The 19,169-nt window shown below is 44.1% G+C and overlaps 1 protein-coding gene across 2 annotated transcripts in view; it reads left to right on the top strand.

Annotated features, from left to right (window-relative positions):
* C2CD2 (C2 calcium dependent domain containing 2) overlaps positions 1-18,717 on the top strand; it is a 32,642-nt gene extending 13,925 nt beyond the window's left edge. The window contains exons 5-14 of one of the 2 annotated variants that reach the window (XM_083855084.1): positions 439-561; positions 1,181-1,271; positions 4,889-4,997; positions 6,972-7,033; positions 8,650-8,783; positions 9,042-9,213; positions 10,018-10,131; positions 12,280-12,407; positions 13,175-13,487; positions 17,974-18,717. In XM_083855084.1, the coding sequence (XP_083711210.1) occupies positions 439-561; positions 1,181-1,271; positions 4,889-4,997; positions 6,972-7,033; positions 8,650-8,783; positions 9,042-9,213; positions 10,018-10,131; positions 12,280-12,407; positions 13,175-13,487; positions 17,974-18,200 (1,473 nt within the window). In that variant the 3' untranslated portion in view covers positions 18,201-18,717. Of the gene's footprint in view, positions 1-438; positions 562-1,150; positions 1,272-4,888; positions 4,998-6,971; positions 7,034-8,649; positions 8,784-9,041; positions 9,214-10,017; positions 10,132-12,279; positions 12,408-13,174; positions 13,488-17,973 lie in introns of both variants that reach the window. The other variant, XM_083855083.1, reaches the window with a different exon arrangement.
* Positions 18,718-19,169: the final 452 nt, after the last annotated feature.

The raw sequence follows: 19,169 nt of genomic DNA, 5'->3' as shown, positions 1-19,169 counted from the left end.
CAGGATTAGCTACTTCTCAGCTGTTGCAAGCTGGCATAACTCCCATTAACTCAGTGGAACGATCTGCTTATCTGATGACCTGATCTGCTCTCTCAGGGGAGTACAGAGCAGTGCAGAGACTTTAAAACACCATCACAGGATAAAAACTGTGTGAAGAAACTCCTGGTTTTGTGGATAACAGCTGTGCCTTCCTAACTCTCAGAACAGCATGAATTTTTCAGTGTTTAATTCTAGCTTTCCTTCAATGCATAGTGGAGAAATTTAAAAGTAATTCTTTGCATGGTCTGTTGTTAAATTGTTGTTGGCAGCAGAAACCACGTGTCTCTCTCTGACAAAGCTAATGTTTGATGGCTTTGGTGGTTTAGGTGTATACCAAATTCATTTTTGCCTGAACTTCTTTCTGAGTTTGGAGAAGGCTGATTGTTTGTTTCCTCATAGGGACAGACAGCAGGGACATGTGCAATATCTGAAACACTCAGAGATGTCTTGAAGAACCTCTTCAGCTCAGCTTCTCCATCTGTAGTGTTGAGTGTGAGGCCTGCAGATGCAAAGGAGGTTCAGGTAAGCCTCATTCCTTCCAAAATCTTTTGAGAAGTGTCCTTCTGCTTAGTGCTTTTGTTACACATTCATGGCTCACAAATGAGTAAATTTAACAGTGTTCAGTGACAAGAACCAGCTGGGACACACGTTTAGAGCAGCAGAGCCCGTGGCAGTGGAGGCTCTGTGGTCACACCTCCCCTGTGGCTGTGTTGTGTCACCCTGATTTTTAACCTTCTGATTGTTCCTAGTCCTATTGGAGCTTTCTCACAATTTAAACATAAACAAATACTGACATTTTTGTAAACAACATTCTTTCTAAAGAGAAGGACAAAGTAGATTGTTTTCATTCCTCCTTGTGATGAACTGCTGGTTTGACCACTAGAGTCACAGAGGTGTTCCTCTCATCTCCCAGTCCTTGATCAAATTCCAAATCCTATTTAAACCCCAAATCATAATAAACTTCCCTATTTTTCCCTCACTTCAACCTGACAATTGAGCGTAGCTCTTTCATGTCGTAAATCGCGACAGTGTTGGTGGCCCAGCCCTGTGTGACACGAGGGTTTGGTGCTGGCATGGGCACAGTGCCCCTTGTCCTGGTTGCCTTTTGCAGAATGTACAGAACACGAGCCTTCTCCCTCAGGGCACGAGTCCTCCCAAACCTCCCCGGGCTCACGATCTGAAGCTGCTGGTGAGGAACATCGCGGCGGAGCTGAGCGATCTCCGTGCTGCAGGTAACACAGCCCAGAGGCTGCTGCTCCCCTGGGGTTGGGGTTTTTTTACTCTCTTTTCAGGTGTGAGGATGTGGAACTTCTGGGTTACAGCCTGCTCTCAAAAGGACGTTTAACAAATTGTTGTTATTCTGAGAAATTGACTTTGTATAATCCCAGAGCAGTTTGGGTTGGAAGGGACCTTAAAGCTCATCTCATTCCACCCACCCCTGCCATGGGCAGGGATGTTGTTTTGATTTTTCAGCCTTCTGATTGTTTCACATTTTTACTGGAGTTTTTTCAGGCTTGTAACAAAAACAAAGACTGATATTTTGTAAACAACACATTTTTTCCAGGGGGAAGGACAAATTGATAGACTTCTAAGTTGACCACTGGGGTCAGAGAGGTGTTTACTCTCATCCCCCAATCGCTGAACAAATTCCAAACCCTATAAAAACCCCAAATCATAATAAACTTTCTCTTCTCACTTCTCAGCTTGATGGGTGAATGTAGTTCTTTTGTGTCCTCTAGCAACACAGGGACACCTTCCATCATCCCAGGTTGCTCAAAGCCCCATCTAGCCTGGCCTTGAGCATTCCCATGGATGGGGCAGCCACAGCTTCTCTGGACAACCTGTACCAGTGCTGACTTAATGTATATTTTAGTTTATTTGAGTATTTAAACATCTTGTTCTTCCTGTACTGAAATCCATCATGGCTGAAAACAGATTGAAATGACCACGTGTGTAAAGCTGGATGATTATTTTCTGGCTTTCAGTTTTAATTTCTAAAAGTTCTCACTTTGGCTGTAGCCAAGATGAGGGGCTCAAATCCAACTCTCCATTAGCTGCTGGCAATGACATTTGGCTTGATTCAATGTTACTTTTTTTTTTTTCTTTACTTCTGAGTGATTTGCAGATGTACCCAACTCTCCTCCTGTATTAGAAACTCCTGAAAGATGGAGTTTTTTGTTGTCAAGGACATTTTCCTCTGATGAAGTACCTCTGCAGGTAGAGGAAGAAGGTGCCTTTTTTGCAAGTGGAGAATGAAGCCAAAAAAGAGGTCACTGCTTAGTGAAGTTAGTGTTGGGTTTGGAAAGCAGCATCAGGCCTCTCTTGCAAGTACTCAAACTTCTTCAGGTGCAGGCACATCTCTGTCACTGATGGAGGCATGTGCAGGCACAGCTCAGATTCTGTCAGAGGAAATACAGATTTGGAGGCTCCGTTATTTATGGCCACTGAACAATTCTGTAACAGCATTTTTAATGGAAGCTTGTGGCTGCTAAATTGGGCAAGGCAGTAGTTTTAGATAAATATATCCTATTTGCTGTTCTCTCTCTCCTTTTTTTTTTTTTTTTTTTTTTTTTTCAGTTAGATATAATAGGGTTTCTGCCCTTGAGTCTTGCATAATGCTGCTTCACTCATTCTGGTTGGAAATGATCTCCCTAAAAATATCTGCAGAGCTTCTTAAAAAAAAAAAACAAACCAACAAAAAACAACCCAACAAACCAACAAATTATTTTTAAAGCAATTCTGGAACTCTTGGCTGGGAAATGTCCTATTGCAATAAAATTATGCTGGCAACTGCAACCCAGTCTAGTGCAAAGTGTCCCAGCCCATGGCAGGGGGTTTGGAATTAAATGATATTTAAGGTCCCTTCCAACTCAAACCATTCTGTGATTTGTTATTACTCTACAATTTCATTGTGCAAACTGAACTTTTCCAAAAGATTGGGTCACTTTGCCTTGCTCATGAGATGAGATACTTTTGTGTGCATAGAACAGAAGATTCACCCTCTGAGAATCACTGTACCTTCCCTAAGAATGAGAGGAAAAAGAGACAATTCATGTGCTCTGCTCTGGGAACACAGATGTTGGGAGGCAAAATCCCCATTTTCTATTCTAACAGGAGATGGAGGGAATTTTGCTGGTTCCCCAGCAGCTCCCAGAGTGTAAATATTTGGAACTGAGTATGAGAAGTAAAGCTTCATAATGGGGTTTAACTGGTACACTTGAAATCCAGTGGGAATCCTGCACAGCTGGGAAGCTGCTGGCTTCTGGACATAGCTTGTTGACTTTTAATTAATATTCCCTTCCCTTTTCCTGGCCTTGCCTTGTAATAATGAATGATACTGTTGGAACTCGGGCTGCATGGAACTGTGCAGTATTTCAGGCTAACCTGCACAGGGGGCTAGGGAGGAGCAGCTTGGCTGTGCTGATGAAACCATGGATGATTGATGGATACTGACAGGGTTTATAGGAGCTCTGCCTCTCCTGCAGATATTTTAGTTCAGCTGGTGAATAGCCAGTAGCAGAACTGGTCTCTGCTTATGGGCTGTGCCTGTTTTTATCTCCTTAGTTTGTGTGTGTAAACAAAGATCAGTAGATTTTGTACTACATGCTCTGCAGGGCATCATTTAGGGCAAAAGTGTTTTCTGCTGCTAAGGCAGAAGTAGTGAATTGTTGACAGCAGGGTGTCCAGGGCAGAAAAGCTGCAGTACCCAGTTGTTTTGTGGCTCAGGTGCAGTTCCAGGCAGGGCTTGCTGGTCCCTGCCCTGTGCTGGGGACATGGCAGCAGGACCAGGCTGCAGGGACACACGGCTGGGTGAGCAGAAACCATCAACTCAGGCTCAGCCCCTGGGAAAGCAGCTCAGCTACTTACTCTGGGGTCAGCTTGGATCCCAAATAAGCTGTGTGTACACAGTGCTTTGTCTCCTCTAATCACCTTGCCAGGCCCAGGCTGCCTCTGTGCCTGAGATGGGGCTGATCCAAATCATCCCCAGAGAACAACTGAGAGCTGCTCATGGCAAACACAGACCCAGATTCTTCTGGAGAACTGGGGGCAGCATCTTCTGTTTGCTTTGCACACAGTCAGTGCTGAGCTTTTTGTTGCTTTCCTTGATGTGTTGGAAGTCTGGGATTACATTATTTCTGATGCTGTGAAAGCCATAGTAAAGAAACTGTTTTAAGAGGAACAAATCTGGCAAACTACTTCCCCTTGGAGCAGCAGTATAACTACTCTTAATATGCCAATTTGCAGCACTATCAGATTCCGAGATCAAGGCAGAGATAAGTCTGCAGCAGTGCTTTAAAACTTGTTAAAAACCACAGTGCACAAAGCATTGTGAATTAGCACTGCTGTCATCAGTCACTTGCCAGCAGAAAAAAAGTTTATTTTCATGTCCAAATAAACCACTGTGACTGTGGCCAGGAGGAACTTTAGAAACTTCTGGGTTTTTTTAAAAACAGCTAAAAGCAACTTTACTCCCTCCCTGCTTCACACACATCATCACCTGCTCACTCTATTTTTTTTTTTTTTTTTTTTTTTTTTTTTTTTTTTTTATTATCTCTCCATCTTCTTGGCTGGTTTTATGCCTGCACTCTGTTGCTTCATGGCAGGATTTAAATTGGGCTGTCATGTTTCACAGTGTGTAGGGTGGCTCATAAGACAGCAGTGATGCAACATTGACCTTTGCCATGAATGTGCCAAGGGAAGGCATTTATTCTGTGGGAGGGTGAGAAAGTGTCTGGAGAAGTCTGTTCAGGAGTGCAGTGTGCAAGGAGTGGGGGTTTCTTTTCAGTCAGTGGGCTCTTGGTGACAGCAAGCATTAATAACTGGCTGTTGATTTTTCTTGCCCTTACAGGCAGCACAGACCTTGTGTGTATAGTTCAGTTGAATGACCCTATGCAGAAGTTTTCCAGCTCTGTAGCCAAAAATGCTGCACATCCCTTTTGGAAGGAAGAGTTTATCTTGTAAGTAACTTACCTACTTTTACACTAGAAGCACCATTTTAAAAACAATTTTTTTCCCTGAACTGTGTGAGAGAAGAATGGCATTTTAAAATAGATCCTTTCTTAGCCTTTCTCTATGTGGCCTCAGAGAAATCTGGAGCTGGTTGGAACTTCAGGATATCTAATTACATGGATATGAGACACAGGTCTCTAGGTGTTCCTTGGTAGATACACGAATCTGGTAGATGACAGCAGTCACAGGCATAATAAATCACCTCATGCTTTCCTACAGTGCCAGAAAAGAAATATTAGCAAGGTTTTGAAGTCACTTTAATGTGAAAACTGCATTTGAGGGAATCTAATATCTCTCCATTCTCTCCTCTAAGTGGGAAAAGCAAATGTGGAGAAACAATTGACCATCTAAAATAATGGTGGCCATGATTAAAGAGGGAGTGTAAAACTTAACTAAATTTTCTTTCTCCTGTAGGATAAAAAAAGGTACTTTCAGGCAGCCTACACAGTATTCTGTGGTTCACACATCTGCTGTAAATAAGGTCAAAAATGAGCAGTTCTAAAACTGCTTTTATTTTCACTTTCTAAGAGCAGAGCAGAAATGGCTTCTGAGGTGCATGAGTTTAGCAAAGAGGGGAGTCACTGATGAACTTTGTTTTCTGAAGTATCACCAAGTGCTTCAGCCAGTGGGTCTGTGCTTCACCTCAGCCATCTGTTGGTGGAACAGTGCTCAGTGTGGCAGAGCAGGCAAGTTCCCAGCAGTTTGGGACAGGAAGTTTGTAAGAATAATGTCCTTTTCCAACTGAAAAGGCTGAGAGAGGGCAGGCAGGATGTGATTAACTTGACTGGAATTTGGCCTTGACACTAGGAATAGTGCTGGGGTTTCCACACTGCTTTTCAGAAGTGCATGAGGTAAGCCTGGGGGCTTTTACAGATAAATGAGGAGGATTTTGGCAGGGGTTTTTGAACTTATTTCAAGTTCCCACACACAAACTTCTGCTCTTTTATTTCTTCTGAGCCAAAAATATCCTCCACTCTGAACATCACTGCACTGACCACTGTGTCAAGCTCTGCTTTAGCTTCATGGCAAAGCAGCAGCAGTGCCATCAAGGTGCTCCTTTCCAAGTTTTGGGGTGCAGGAAGGGTGGGAGTGGCAGGAGAAAATTTAAAATCTGCTGCATAGATGATATGTCACAGCATCTAGTGGAGGTGGGGTGTCTGCAGCCAGGATCACACCATGCTGAAACAGAAACATAGCAAAATAAAATACATGTTTGCATGCCCTCAAGGTTTTTGGGTAGAAGGGCTGCTGAGAAGGTTATAAAATACAAGTTTTACTGAAGGGTTCCTTCTGTACGTGCTCAGTTTGCTTCAGTGTCTCAGTCAGAGGAAAGGTTTTGTATCTATTGTCCAGTCTATCTTAGGAAGTACCACATGTAATTCTGAGAATAACTCACCTGGGTTTTGTCACACAGAAACTAATTCTTGTTGGCTTGCAGCATCCTTGAGGGTTGTTTTGGAAAAGTGATACTGACTCTCCTCATTTAAAGCTGTAACTACTTTTGTTTTCTTGCATCTGTCCTGTTCTTGCAGGACACTTTCCTGCTTTGAGGATGTTTATTGAGCCTGTCCCAGCATCTTGACTTACAGATTTGATCCTGCCAGGAGAAACAAAGCTTTTTGGTGTTGTGGTGCAGCAGTCAGACTAAAAACCATCTTCAGCTTGGAGGGCAGCATTGTCAGCTCCTGGGGAGAAGAAAAAAAAGCCTCTGAAATTCAACAAATCGAACCTGTGCAAAAGTAGGGGAGGGACCCAGGCCATGGTTTTCTGACTGTGATCCCTTGAGTCACTCTCACCCACCTGCAAGGTGCAGTGTTTGCCTTGGACAGGGCTGAGAAAAGCTGGGGAAAAGGGAAAACCTTCATGGGAAGGAAAATCTGCTTGGCCTGCAAAGACCTAACGTCGTTTTGTTTCCTTCCCAGTGAACTAAGTGCCAAATCAAAAGCATTGCAACTGCAAATAGCAGAAGATGGAAAGTTGGACAGTAAGTATTGGGACGGAGTTATTTTGCATGATCAGCTTTGTGTGAGCTTTGCTGAGTGTTGACAGAAGTCCCCTTTTATTTCTGGATAGCCACAGAAATTGTGAGATCCATCAGTAACACTGGGTGGAAGGAGAATACACTGACCAGGTGCCTCTCTTGTGGTCTGGGTTAAGGCTACAGAGAATCTTTGAGTTTCTAGATTATCAACATACTGAGTCTTCCAGGTGTTGTTATCCTATATTTTTCCATCTTTTAAACTCTTAACAGATCCACTGTCAACCTTTTTGCTTTCAAGTTAAGCTTTTGAGTTCTTTCTGTGGCTGAAGGGGAGTTTTGGGGGTTAATTGTAAATCCTTCCTTTTCAAGCCCCAGAGATTGCCTGACAATTCAGGTATGAAAATCACCATCAGGTGTAAAACACTCCAATCCTGATTATATTGGATTAAATGTAAAACATTGGGCCCCAAACATTTTTACAGCTCAATTCTGTTGTTTCAAAATTCTTTTTAATAGTCTAGATATACAAAGTTATGCAATACCTTACTTATGAAACATGATTATTGGAGGGATTGGAAAGTCAAAAGCTTTAAAATATTTCTCTGATATGGATGCTATATTTCTTTTTTAAATATTTATATAGAGTCAGCAAAATTACGTTTTTCTTGGACAAAATGTAGTCTTGACTGTACCTAAGCATCTTCAGTCTTTCAGATAACACCAGGAATGTTCTACATCTTAACTTTCAGCCTGGTTTCCTGAAGAAAAAGGTCCCACTGGATTGCACTGACAATTGTCTTCCTCCCCCTCTGCCCCTCCATACCTGCTGAGCTGTCCTTCTCCAAAAAGCTTCAATAGAAGACTCAAAGTAGAATCATATTAATGAGCAGAGAGCTATGTGAATATATTGTAGATCCCTGCTTGTATAACACAGGTGTAGACAAGAGTTTAATATACCTGTCATGCCTGTTCAAATTGTAAGTGTTTTAGAAAATAATTTAATACAAATTCTCAGCACGTGTTCTGTGCTAACCTGACTCCAAAAGGGCAGTGAAGTGTAGGAATTTATTGTTTTTAAACATTTTGCTTTGCACAGAAAACTAGAATTCCATCTCTGAAATCATGCAGTACCTTTGCTAATAATTTGTTCTGGTCTAGTGGAGCTGATAAAGTCAATGGAGGAACAAGAGAAATGCTGAAGTTTTACTGAAGTTCAGATTAAAATACATTTTTGTTGTGATACACCAGTTAACCAGGATTCCTGATTGTCCTCTGAAATGAAAGATGCAGAAACTGGTTATGGAGATTGTCCAAGAACCTCATAGTTGTTTCTCTTTTTCCCTAGACATTCTGCATATAAAGGGAAAAATAATGGCCAGAAACAACAGTAAATAAGTAATATTTCATGGTTCCATTCTTTCCTGTTGCACAGTATTAGGCCAGGTTGAGGAATAGTCATAAAATGGGGAAGAAAAAGCTGTAAAATGCCAGTTCTCTGTCCTGTGGTGTAGAACTATTGCAGCTTTTTGCTTGTATTTTTCTCCTCCCTCCCCATATTCTCTCCCTTACACATCCTGCAGCTTAGATCTGGGCTGACCTTGCTGATTTTATTCTTCCAGGTCCTTTATCTGGGAAGGTGACTGTACCTCTGGACCTGTTCAGGAAACAACCCTCTGGCCAGCACAGCTTTGCACTGAGCAGCGGGACCAGGGAGAGCAGCTCAGAGCCAGGGCTGGGATCCATCACTGCAGAGGTATTACTGCCCTTGGGGCCTTTGGGCTGGAGCTTTGCCTTCAGGAAATGCTTGGAAGTGCTCATCTCATGCTTGGGAGGGCTCATCTCATGCTTGGGCTTGTGGCTGAGTCAGAGAGGCTTGTTCTGATTGCGGGGAATTTGTGTCTTATTGAAAGAATTAACTCTTTGAGTTTGGCTCAGCAAAAAACAGCTAGAAATAGTGTCCTCCTTGCCTGACTGTGCCTCTGAGGTGGTGTTTTTGTGTCTTTCTCCTTAGTTCTCCTTTATAGAGCCCAGTGAGCTGAAGGCAAGGCAGGTCTCCTCTCCAGTGCTGGCCACCAAGATCGAGAAGGATCGCACTGTGATGCCCTGTGGGACTGTGGTCACCACTGTCACTGCTGTGAGAACCAAACCTCGCCTGGAAGGGAGAGCATCCCCCCTGAGCTCAGGTCAGCACCTCCACATCTCCCTGTGCTCCCTCCACGGGCACCAGGAGAGGCACTGAGGAATGGGATGTCAGGAAAGTGTCATTTTCCAGACCTCTCTGATGTGTTGGATTTGGGTTGTTGTTCGTATTCTCCAGAATGAGGGTTTTAATTTTCATGAAAATTTGTTTTCTTGCAAGAGGAACAGTTCATGTTTCTTTTAATTCATGCTGTAAATTTTCACCATGCTGTGATAATGTAGAAGAGCTGGGTTTTGGTGAATGGTTTTTCACATGACAAATGCATCAGACTCTCAGAGGTTTTGCTGATAACAAACCATCCTGTGCCCTCTGACCCTGATCTGTGTTATCATCTCTGATGGAGGATGGTGTTACCTGGTGACAAAATACTTTTCAGCATGTCCTCCAGGAGCAGATTTTCCAACTTTTCTTGGGAAAATTATAGAAGTAAAACCTGTGAACAGTCTTGGTGTGAGGCATCACAAAGATCTGTGTTCTTCTAAATTGTTAAAGCAAATCTTTTAAGGGCATCTCTTATTTAACTGGGTGTTGTGTAACGTATTACAGTAGAATGTTTAAAAACATTCTTTAGTGTTTTAAACGTTTAAAAATATTTTAAAAAATTCTCACACTTCACTGGCCTTTTGAGGTCAAGTTTACCACAGAACATGTGTTGAGAATTTCTGTTAAACAATTTTCTCAAACACTTAGGAGGGATTTGAACAGGCATATCTGGTAGAATTAATTCTTATTAACTTAATAAAAAGTGTTTTGACCAGTTCAAATAACCAAAAAACTTGGTCCTCAGACTCTCCTGTGAAAACTCCAGTTAAAGTAAAAGTGACTGAAAAGGATTTCACTGTTGAAGCCCTCCATTCTCATGGTGCTCCAGTCAGCAAAACTTTTTCATCTTCAGATACAGGTAATAAAAATGTTTGTAGCTGCTGAGGAGAGCATTTCTCTGTTCTGCATGTGGGATTAACGTGATCCTGTTCAAATGACAGCCAAGCCATGTGGCTGCTGCCTGTCAGCACCACTGGGGTGTTTATGTTACAAAGCACTGTGGTTTGGGCTATGGCAGCCTTGCAGCAAAAGTCTGGTTTTAATTGGCAATTTCAATTACTGGATTTGAATAAATAACAATGTGCTGTGGTTTGGAGAGGGGAGGAGACTGCAGAAAAGCCAAAAGTGAGGCTTTTCTCTTACTTTTGAATGAAAGATTCCTCCTTTCATAAAGTCATGAGGGATGCTGCTCTAAATTAAAACCCTGTGACATGTACCTGTAAGTCCCCTGTGTCTGAAGAGAAGGCAGAGGCTGGTCTGATGTAAGGAAGACTCAAATCTCTTCCTAGCCCAATTTTTGGGCTTGCTGTGCCCATTTGTCCACCTTCCTAAGTCACCTGGATACAGCTGAAGTTCCTTCAGAGTGACATTGACAATAATTACAAATTCACTTTGAATTGTGTATGAACCTGATTTTGTCTCTGGGGGCTTTTCCTTCTCAAGTTGCAGCTCTAAACCTTCAGCACATTTTTCAGTCCTGTGTGTGATCACCACTGACTCTTTCGGTGGCTCTGTGGGCAAGAGCAGTGACAGATGTGACCCAGTGTGGCTGCACCTGGTGTTAGTTTTGTACAGGTTTGGGTGGGGAATGGACAATCTGGAGATGATTTGGGCTGCTCCTGGCACAAGTTTCTGAGAGACAGAAATTGTTTTGACCTATAAATATGGGGAAGGGCAAGAAGAAGCAGTGACCATGAATAGCTGTAACAGCACTTGGATCTTTTCCTATCTCTAGGGTAAGAAATACTCTGATACCACAAAGCAGTGTGGCATTACTGCATCAATTTGGGAAATGTTCAGGTAGTGCAAGACTTCTGAGTTGATTCTCTGAAGTGTTTATGATACTAAAGACACAAAACACTTACTGGGAAATTCACCTGGAGACAGCTTACTCCATATTGTTGTGGACAATGTTTTTCTTGGGAGTGCAGGGGGATTTCTGTGAAGTGATTACAGAGGATTGCAGGAAGAATTACTCATTAGAACAAAAGCCAAATGAAAGAAATACAAAGAAGCCTTTGGCAGTAACTGAGGTAAAAGTTATTACAAACATCATGGCAAAATAACAGTGTGGAAAAGATTCTGTGTCTGTGCCACAGTTCTGAGTGATGACAAAAATAAGAATTAATGCAGGGGCTGGGGAGATGGAAAAAGTCAGGGTTTGGGATGAGTGTGCAGACATGTCTTAATTCTGGGCCTCATCTTTTATTACATTACTGTCACAGTAACCAAAAGCACTGCTCAGTTCAGTTAACACTGGTGCTGTTCCTGCCTCTGTTCTTTTTATTTTTGTTAAAACTCTTGCCAGAAAAGTCCACCTCAGGCAATTAAACGTGGGGATTTTTGTCTTGTTGACTTCCTTAGCCTTGTTTTTTCCTCAGCTTGGTGAATTTGATTAATGGGTATTTGTGTCCTAGATGCCAGAAAGGGCCATGCTTAAAAATGAGCTTGTGTTTGTCACTAAAGAGCATTTCATACAGAAGATTTTATATTCCTGTGCAGTAGCTGGAGGAGAAAAGGGGAGTGACTTTACAGGATTTGGAGGACTTGGAGGCAGGTACTTTGCCTTCCCCACCCTATCAGAGGAAATGCTGAGCAGAGAGGTCTGGAAAAGGAGCAAAACAACAAAAAAATCTACCTGAGGAAGCAGCATCCTGTGCCAGCCTCATACCATGTTAGGACTGTGGTTCTTCATGGCTGTGATAACTCATTATGTCCCCACTGTCACCACAGGGTAGCAATGCCTTGAAATAATAGTGTTTTGTCCAGGCTTCCAGAACCTCCTTTGTTCTCATGAAAGGGTTTGTAAGTGCCTTTTTGGTACCTTTTCTCCAAAAATGGGTGACAGAGGGGAAAGCCAGGACCTGATTGCTGGGTGGTGAATTGCAAAGTTTATGGTGTTTATGCCATTTCTGTGAATTTTAAGTTAAGGACAAACTCTGCCTGTCTCAGCTCTGTTTTCTCCTGTTTTTTCCTTCTCCCTTCTGAAATGATCCTTTCTTTTCAGAGCTGCTGGTACTGAATGGCACCGACCCTGTGGCAGAAGCTGCCATTCGGCAGCTGAGCGAGTCTGCAAAGCAGAAGCTGAAGTCTCCTCGAAAGAAAAGCACCATTATCATATCAGGGGTGTCCAAGGTAGAGCAGAAAACAGCACTCAGAGTTACTGCTTGGTTCTGTAAACCTTTTCTGCACAGACTGCAATGTTAACTTGGCTTCTGCTGTCTCTGCAGAGTCCAGTTTTGTGTGTCAGGTTGTTTTTCTGTGACTGTTTCAAGTTAAGGCAAATCAGGGTGTTGGGTTCTGATTGTTAGGTTTGACAGCCTGACTGAAATGCATGGTGTCCTTGGATAGGAGTGGTGTTAGAGAGTTGGGAAAATCAATGTAGGTGGGAAGAGAGGATAATCCTTCACCCATGTAAGGAAGATGCACTGAGAAAAGTATGGAAGATTTTAAAACTTTTTTTCAAAGCTGTTAAAACCCTCTGAAAAACCTCTGGTTCACTGGTCTCTGTTCCAGAGGGAGGGCAAACAATGAGACAAGATGAAATGATTTGATGTTAATTTTCTTAGAAGGACCAAAAGATTCTCTGTGTATGCTGACACTTCATTACAGCAGCACATAAAGGGAGGGGAGTCTTGTTATTTGTAGTGGGGCCAGGGGTAGGTAGAAGGCATTTATTTACTTGATTTTTTCACTCATTTGGCCTTTGCAACGTGATAAAAAGCTTTGCTAAATGCTCCTCTCCTTTTAGTAGAGCTAAGGAAGCTTCAGGTGGCTTGCTGATGGTCCTGAGCAATACAAGTAACAAGTAGAAAGAGTTTTATAATCACTCTTGCAGGGAGGTTTGTTTTTCTCCAGCAGGATGACTTGTGTCAGTGTTGTCTCTTATTTCCACTGGGCAGACCTCTTTATCTCAGGACAGTGAAGCTTCACTGATGATGGACTATGCTGCAGCCATGGACAGCTCCTGCAGGGAAGCAGATCCACCCACTGTGGAAGAAGCTGCTGGAAAAATCACCTCTGATAAAAAGGAGCCATTGGATGCTTCAGAAGGAGTCCCTGGCACAGAGCAACAGCAGAACACCCACAAGGCCTGGGGTTTGGAGAATGGCAGCCAGCAGTGGGACACCAGCACTCTCTTAGACCAGACCTCTGAAGAAGTATCTGGGAGCTCATTAAGTGTTTCAGAAACTGGGAGCATGAAAAAATCTAAAGGTATGTGATCTTCACTTCCACTTCAGCAACTTCTTTCACTGTGTAATTGGCTGCAGTAGTTGATCCTTTCTTATTGATTTTTTTTTGTCCTTCAAACTCTTTGTGATTGTGGTGGTGGTTGAAGCTGTTTTATTTGCTTCTCTCTGAGCCAGCTCAGGCTTTCTTGCCCTCCCCTCCACGAGGAAACAGCTCACCCTTAGAAACTGGCAGCTCATTACACCCAACTCAGTTATTTGGGAGAGAAATCACTAGTCACATTATCAATTCCTCAAGGAAATCTGTGTCCTTGTAACCCCAGGACTTGCCCTTTATTGGCAGCCCCATTACCAAGGTGAAGTTGGCAGGGATCCACAGTTGCTTTCCAATACATTCCTCCCCTCACTAAAGTTCAGGGAAGCACCACAGCTGAAGCAGAAACTGCCTGCTGAACACATTCCTCCTTTTCACTCCTTTATTACAGCATAATTTCCTAAAAAAAAAAAAAAAAAAAAACAAAAAAAAAAAAACAAAAAAACCCAGAATAAAAGTTAATTTCATAAGTAAATAAGGCATCAGATCATTTTGCATAGGTAGTTCCACACCCTGAAATAGCTGCAGTTTGAAAATGTCTTTGTGTTTCCTTGGTAAATCCAGTAACCTCTGAGCACTGGTTTGTGGTGAACACTGGGGCTGTTAGGAAGTCTTACAGCAGGCACACAAGTTGCACCTTAAAGTGGCAAAAACCACTGTGCTTTTCACTCATATCCATCCCTCTCTGCTTTATTATTTTCTGTCCTTTCCTTGCCCAGAGATGCTGGGAAATGGCTCACTACAAATCCTCCCTATTTGTCTGGATTGTCCCCCCCTCTCCCAGGACAGACACTGGAGCTCTTTGTCAGGACCCTCCCTTAGAGCACAGAGTTCTCTGCCCTTCCCACAGCTGGGCTGCTCCACTTGAGAGATCAGGAGGGTGCAGCAACAATCCCTGTCACACACATGCTCAGGCTCTGGAAAGTCCTTGGGTGTGTTTGGGGTGATTGTCAAGGGATTTGGCTCATTTTGGAGCCTGGAAGAGTTTAGGAAGCTGTGTGAGAAGTTGCAAAACCTCTGTACTCTGTACTTGTTCTGAAACAAGCAAGTGCAAGTTTGTATGTGAGTTGTTGTCAGGTTTTGGGTTTCTCTGTGCAAAGAGATGTGGTTTCTAGAGATTTTCACACAATTCAGTGCAAGGCTGCTAAAAACTGCAAAGTATCTCTGAGAGAGTTGTATCATCTTGAAAAAATACTTGAAAAAACTGGCTCAAATCCCTTTAATTATACACAGATGTCTTTGTGGAGGTCTTGAATCTCTGCTTTGTCACAGCTGAGTAGCTTTTATGGAGTAAGATCGAAAACATTTCAACCCCCCTGCCTTCAGTGAGCTGTGAATAGTTCAAGGCTTCTGTTTGTCAAATGCTTCCCCTTTAAAAAAAAAACAAACAACAAAAAAACCCACCACAAATGAAACCGAAAATGCAACAACAAAAAAACCCAAACACAGCAAAAAACCCAAACAAAACCCCTTCTGCTTTGAAAAGCCTTTTGTGTGTGTTAATGTCTTAAAGTTAGCACTTTTTTTTACTCTTGCATATTTTTTGTTTGGTTTTTTTTACCTCTCTGACTTCCTCTTTCTTACCCATTCCCTTTTATAAACTTAAGATGACTACTATGCCAGCCAGAATTAATTACCTACACAGTAAGTTGCTTTTCTCTCTCTTTTTTTTTTTAATCCCTTAGAAAACATAGCTTTACAATGAGACACTCATTGTAAAAACTGAAGCAAAAATTAGTTTGACACCCATTTTCTTCTTGCCCCATCCATTCCTTTTCTCCTTCCAAAATTACCTTCCTGTGCTCAGGTGTCTTAGCAGACCAGTCTGCTGTGACAGATCATCCTTCTGGTGGTTGTGCTGTCCAGGAGGGTCACACAGAGAGGGCAGCAAGGAAGGACATCCCTAATCCCTCTCCATCATGCCCTTTGCTGTAGTGATCTGGTAATCAATCAAAACCTGCTCATGCAAACCATGTGTGACCCCATAACTGGATATACATACAGACAAAACTCCTTTTAAAACCTGCTGCTTTATAGATTTTTTTTTTTGATGAAGATTTTCTAGCCTAATTTCCAGAGCTACCAGGTAGTTACAAAATCAGCAGCTTTTTCCAGAACCACCTGTATGAAAACTGTTTTGGAAGTTGGGAAGGAATGGAAAGTGATCTCTATTCGTATCCCTGTAGATGTGGAAGGAAATCTTCCTCCATTAGCACCAATGAGATTCAGAAGTGATCCCACCCCCACAAGCATTTCCAGAACACCTTAAATTAGTGCAGTGAGATCCTACAGTGCTCTCTGCTCCTCTCCTGCTGCTGGGGGCAGGGCTGTTGAATCCTGTTGAATATGGATCCTGTTGAACTGGAGGCATAAGCATGCAAACAGCACATAAACCAGCACATAAACCAGCATGAGCACTGCCAGGCTTTTGCCCTGCCCTGCCCTGCCTCCTCCCAGGGCTGCATGTCTCCACAGCAGCCACAGCCACTGCCAGGCAGCACGTTCCAAGCTGGCTGCAGACTGCTGGCCATGTCCAAGCTTCCAGGCATCACAGACTGAACACCAGGGAGCTCTCATGTCAGGGGGCTGCTGCTTGTGCTGCTCTCAGGGAAGCTCTGCCCATGTTTTTTTCAGCTGCAAGGAGTTGTCCCAGGCCACCAGCACAATTTTTGGAGAATTCTTAGTGAGGTGCTGTTTCCTGGTGTAGAAAATCAGTCTGAATGACAGAATGGATGGGAGTAAAAATCTGCTTAGGGATAAAGTCTTGTGTCCTCGTGCTGCTGGGCAGAACAGCTGCCTGCTCAAACAGGAGCTGCTCTGCATCCCCCCAGTCTCTGCACATCAACAGCTGTCAGTGTCCTGGGGTGGAACACTGCTGCTTTTGTGCTCTGACAACAGCTTGAAGTGGTGCTGCCTTGCCAAAAAGATCAGTCAGAGGCTGATGGGAGAGCAGTCAAGATTCAAATCCATGAGTTCTGGTTGCTTTCTGGCTGATTTCTGCTTCCCATCCCATTGTGCCCTGTGAGGAGAGTCTCAGCAGCTGCCAGAAAAAACATGCTTGAATATCCTCCAAGGTGCTGAGTGCTTAACCCTTAAAATATACAGTAATAAACCCAAGTACATGTTTGTGACTGCTTTGGTGTGTACAAAGCAGCATCTGGCTGCCATGAAATACCTGTCCTGCAGCTGTCACTGTGTGCAGAGTGACACACAGGCCTTGTCAGATCCTCAGAGGACAAGCATTTAATTCTAGCTGTGGCAGTGTCCCATGAAGGAACTGCATTGGGTATTGCTTTTTTGTGTCCATTTGCAGTGGGAGGAAAGGCAGGATCAAGACCATGCCCATGACAGGAATTAATAGCTGAACTGAGAAAGGATCAGGAAACCTGATAGTGGTGCAGGGAGGAGTTGTGGAAGCTTTGCCACTGACTGTCCCCACATCCAAATCTGACTGCCAGAAGCTCTTGTGCTGGCTTGTCCCCTGGGTCCTCCTCCATTCAAACAGGCTCCTGCCATTTGGGACAACAGCCCAGCCAATTCCACACAAAACTGATGCTGTTTTAACACAGAGCTGATGTCCCAAGCAGGCTGAGTGTTGCTGGTAGCCTGGAGCAGTATCCCTGCCAGCTGCACACTGGGCACTCATGGAGAGGGAGGGTGGAATTTGGCAGAATGGCTGCAAAAACAACCCAAGCTTGCAAAAAGAGGAGTAGAGATAGAGAGCTGCTGTTGGCAGCATGAGTCCCTGGTGAGATGACAGCTGCAATTGCCTTGGCTGCATGCTGGGTTTGACATGGGGTCAAGGGAAGGAACACGGCAAAATAAAGCAACTTAATTTACCGCAGGAGGGATTTGGGCAGACTTCTGAACCTGTTGGAAGCAGATGTAATGTTATTTTTAATCTGCTTGAAGTGCATTGCTATTCCTCAAAGGGTTTTAGAATAGCAAATGCTTTGTGAGTGTTACTCTGGGTGGTGCTGCTGAATTTGTATAGAACACCTGCTGCCTGGCTTGTACAGAACCACTGCACACACGGTTACTGCCAGGTACTGTTGTCCTGCACCTCAAATTAAAATTTGCTTCACTGTGGTGCCTCACAGGCTGATCTTCACCTCCTTTGAGACAACAAAGAGTAACAATATTTCCTCTCTTTCGTTCTTTTTGTAAAATCCTCTCTACTGGTTGGAAAGATTGGATGTGCCTCTTTGACATGTGAGAGCCCAGGGTACAACCCACACTGTGCATGTGTGTGTGACCACTAGTGTGGCCTCCAGGAGAGCTTTTGGAACTAAGTGTAAGGCAGGAGACTCAAATCAGAGGATCAGCTTTTCTTACCCGTGCTGCAGTTAAAGCTGAGTTTCAAGAGGACAGCAGCCTGTTCTGTCTTAAAGTGTCCTGCACCTTCTTCCTCCCACAGGTGGGATTTTGAAGAAAAGTGCGAAGCTGTTTTTCCGCCGGCAGCATCACCAGAAGGACCCAGGCATGAGCCAGTCCCACAACGACCTGGTGTTCCTGCAGCAGCCCCTGGCAGAGGAGGGCCGCAAGAAGGGGGGGACACTCTCAAGGATTCTGAGCAAGAAGCTCCTTTCCAGGAACAAGAGCAAGACCAAACTGAACGGTGCTTCAGGAGAGCCCTACCTATAAACCCAAACCCTCTCCAGTGGGATGGAGACCTGCTCACCAGCTGAGCACTTGTTTACAGAGCAGCACTAGAGAATACAAATACGGCTGATGACTTTCCATAAAAGGGTGTTCACTATTAACAGTGGTCTTTCTGGTTTATTTTTTTTTCCCCAAAATGCTTTTTCTCTCTGATGAGGAAGTCACTCCTCCAAATACGAGCAGTGCTCAATGTGTCCTGAGAGCTTTTGGAGGAGTGGGTGGTTTCCTGTGGCAGAGGAGGGAGGATGGGGAGTATGGTGCAGGTGGAGACCAGGAAGGCACCTGATGTCCTGGGAAGAGCATTTCCAGCAGGTAATGCTCCTATGCCCAGCCCTGGAGGCACCTCTTGGTGCTGCGTCCAGCTCTGGATCCTCAGCACAGCAGGGACAGGAGCTCCTGGAGCTGAGGAAGGGCCTGGAGCATCTCCGTGCCCAGGAAAGGCTGAGGGAGCTGGGGCTGCTCAGCCTGGAGAGGAGCCCCAGGGAGAGGGACATCAGTGTCCCTGGGTGTCCATGTCTGTCCCTGGGTGTCTCTGTCTGTCCTGTCTGTCCCTGGGTGTCCCTGTCTGTCCCTGTGTCAGGGAGGGCAGAGCAGCCCCAGGCTCTGCTCCAGGCCCAGCAATGGTCCCAGAGCCACAGGCAGGGACTGAGCCCAGCAATTCCCCTGCACAGGAGGCACAACTTGTGCCCTGGGCAGTGACCACACACTGGGACAGACTGCCCAGAGAAGCTGTGAAATCTCCTCTCTGGGGATATTGCAGAACTGTTTGGACACAATCCAGTGCCCTGTGCTCTGGGATGACCCTGCTGGAGCAGGGAGCTGACACCAGATGACCCCACTGTGACTTCCAGCCTGATCCTGTAGGAAGAACCCAAACGTGACCACCCGATTTACACGAATGGGGAGCTCAGAACTGAAACATCACACCCAGTTTATGTGACTGAACCTCTT

The sequence above is a fragment of the Zosterops lateralis genome (assembly GCF_965231275.1).
Source record: "Zosterops lateralis genome assembly, chromosome: 2".
NCBI classification, from domain to species: domain Eukaryota; kingdom Metazoa; phylum Chordata; class Aves; order Passeriformes; family Zosteropidae; genus Zosterops; species Zosterops lateralis.
Note: the sequence above shows the minus strand (reverse complement) of the source record. Positions and strands in the feature narration are given on the sequence as shown.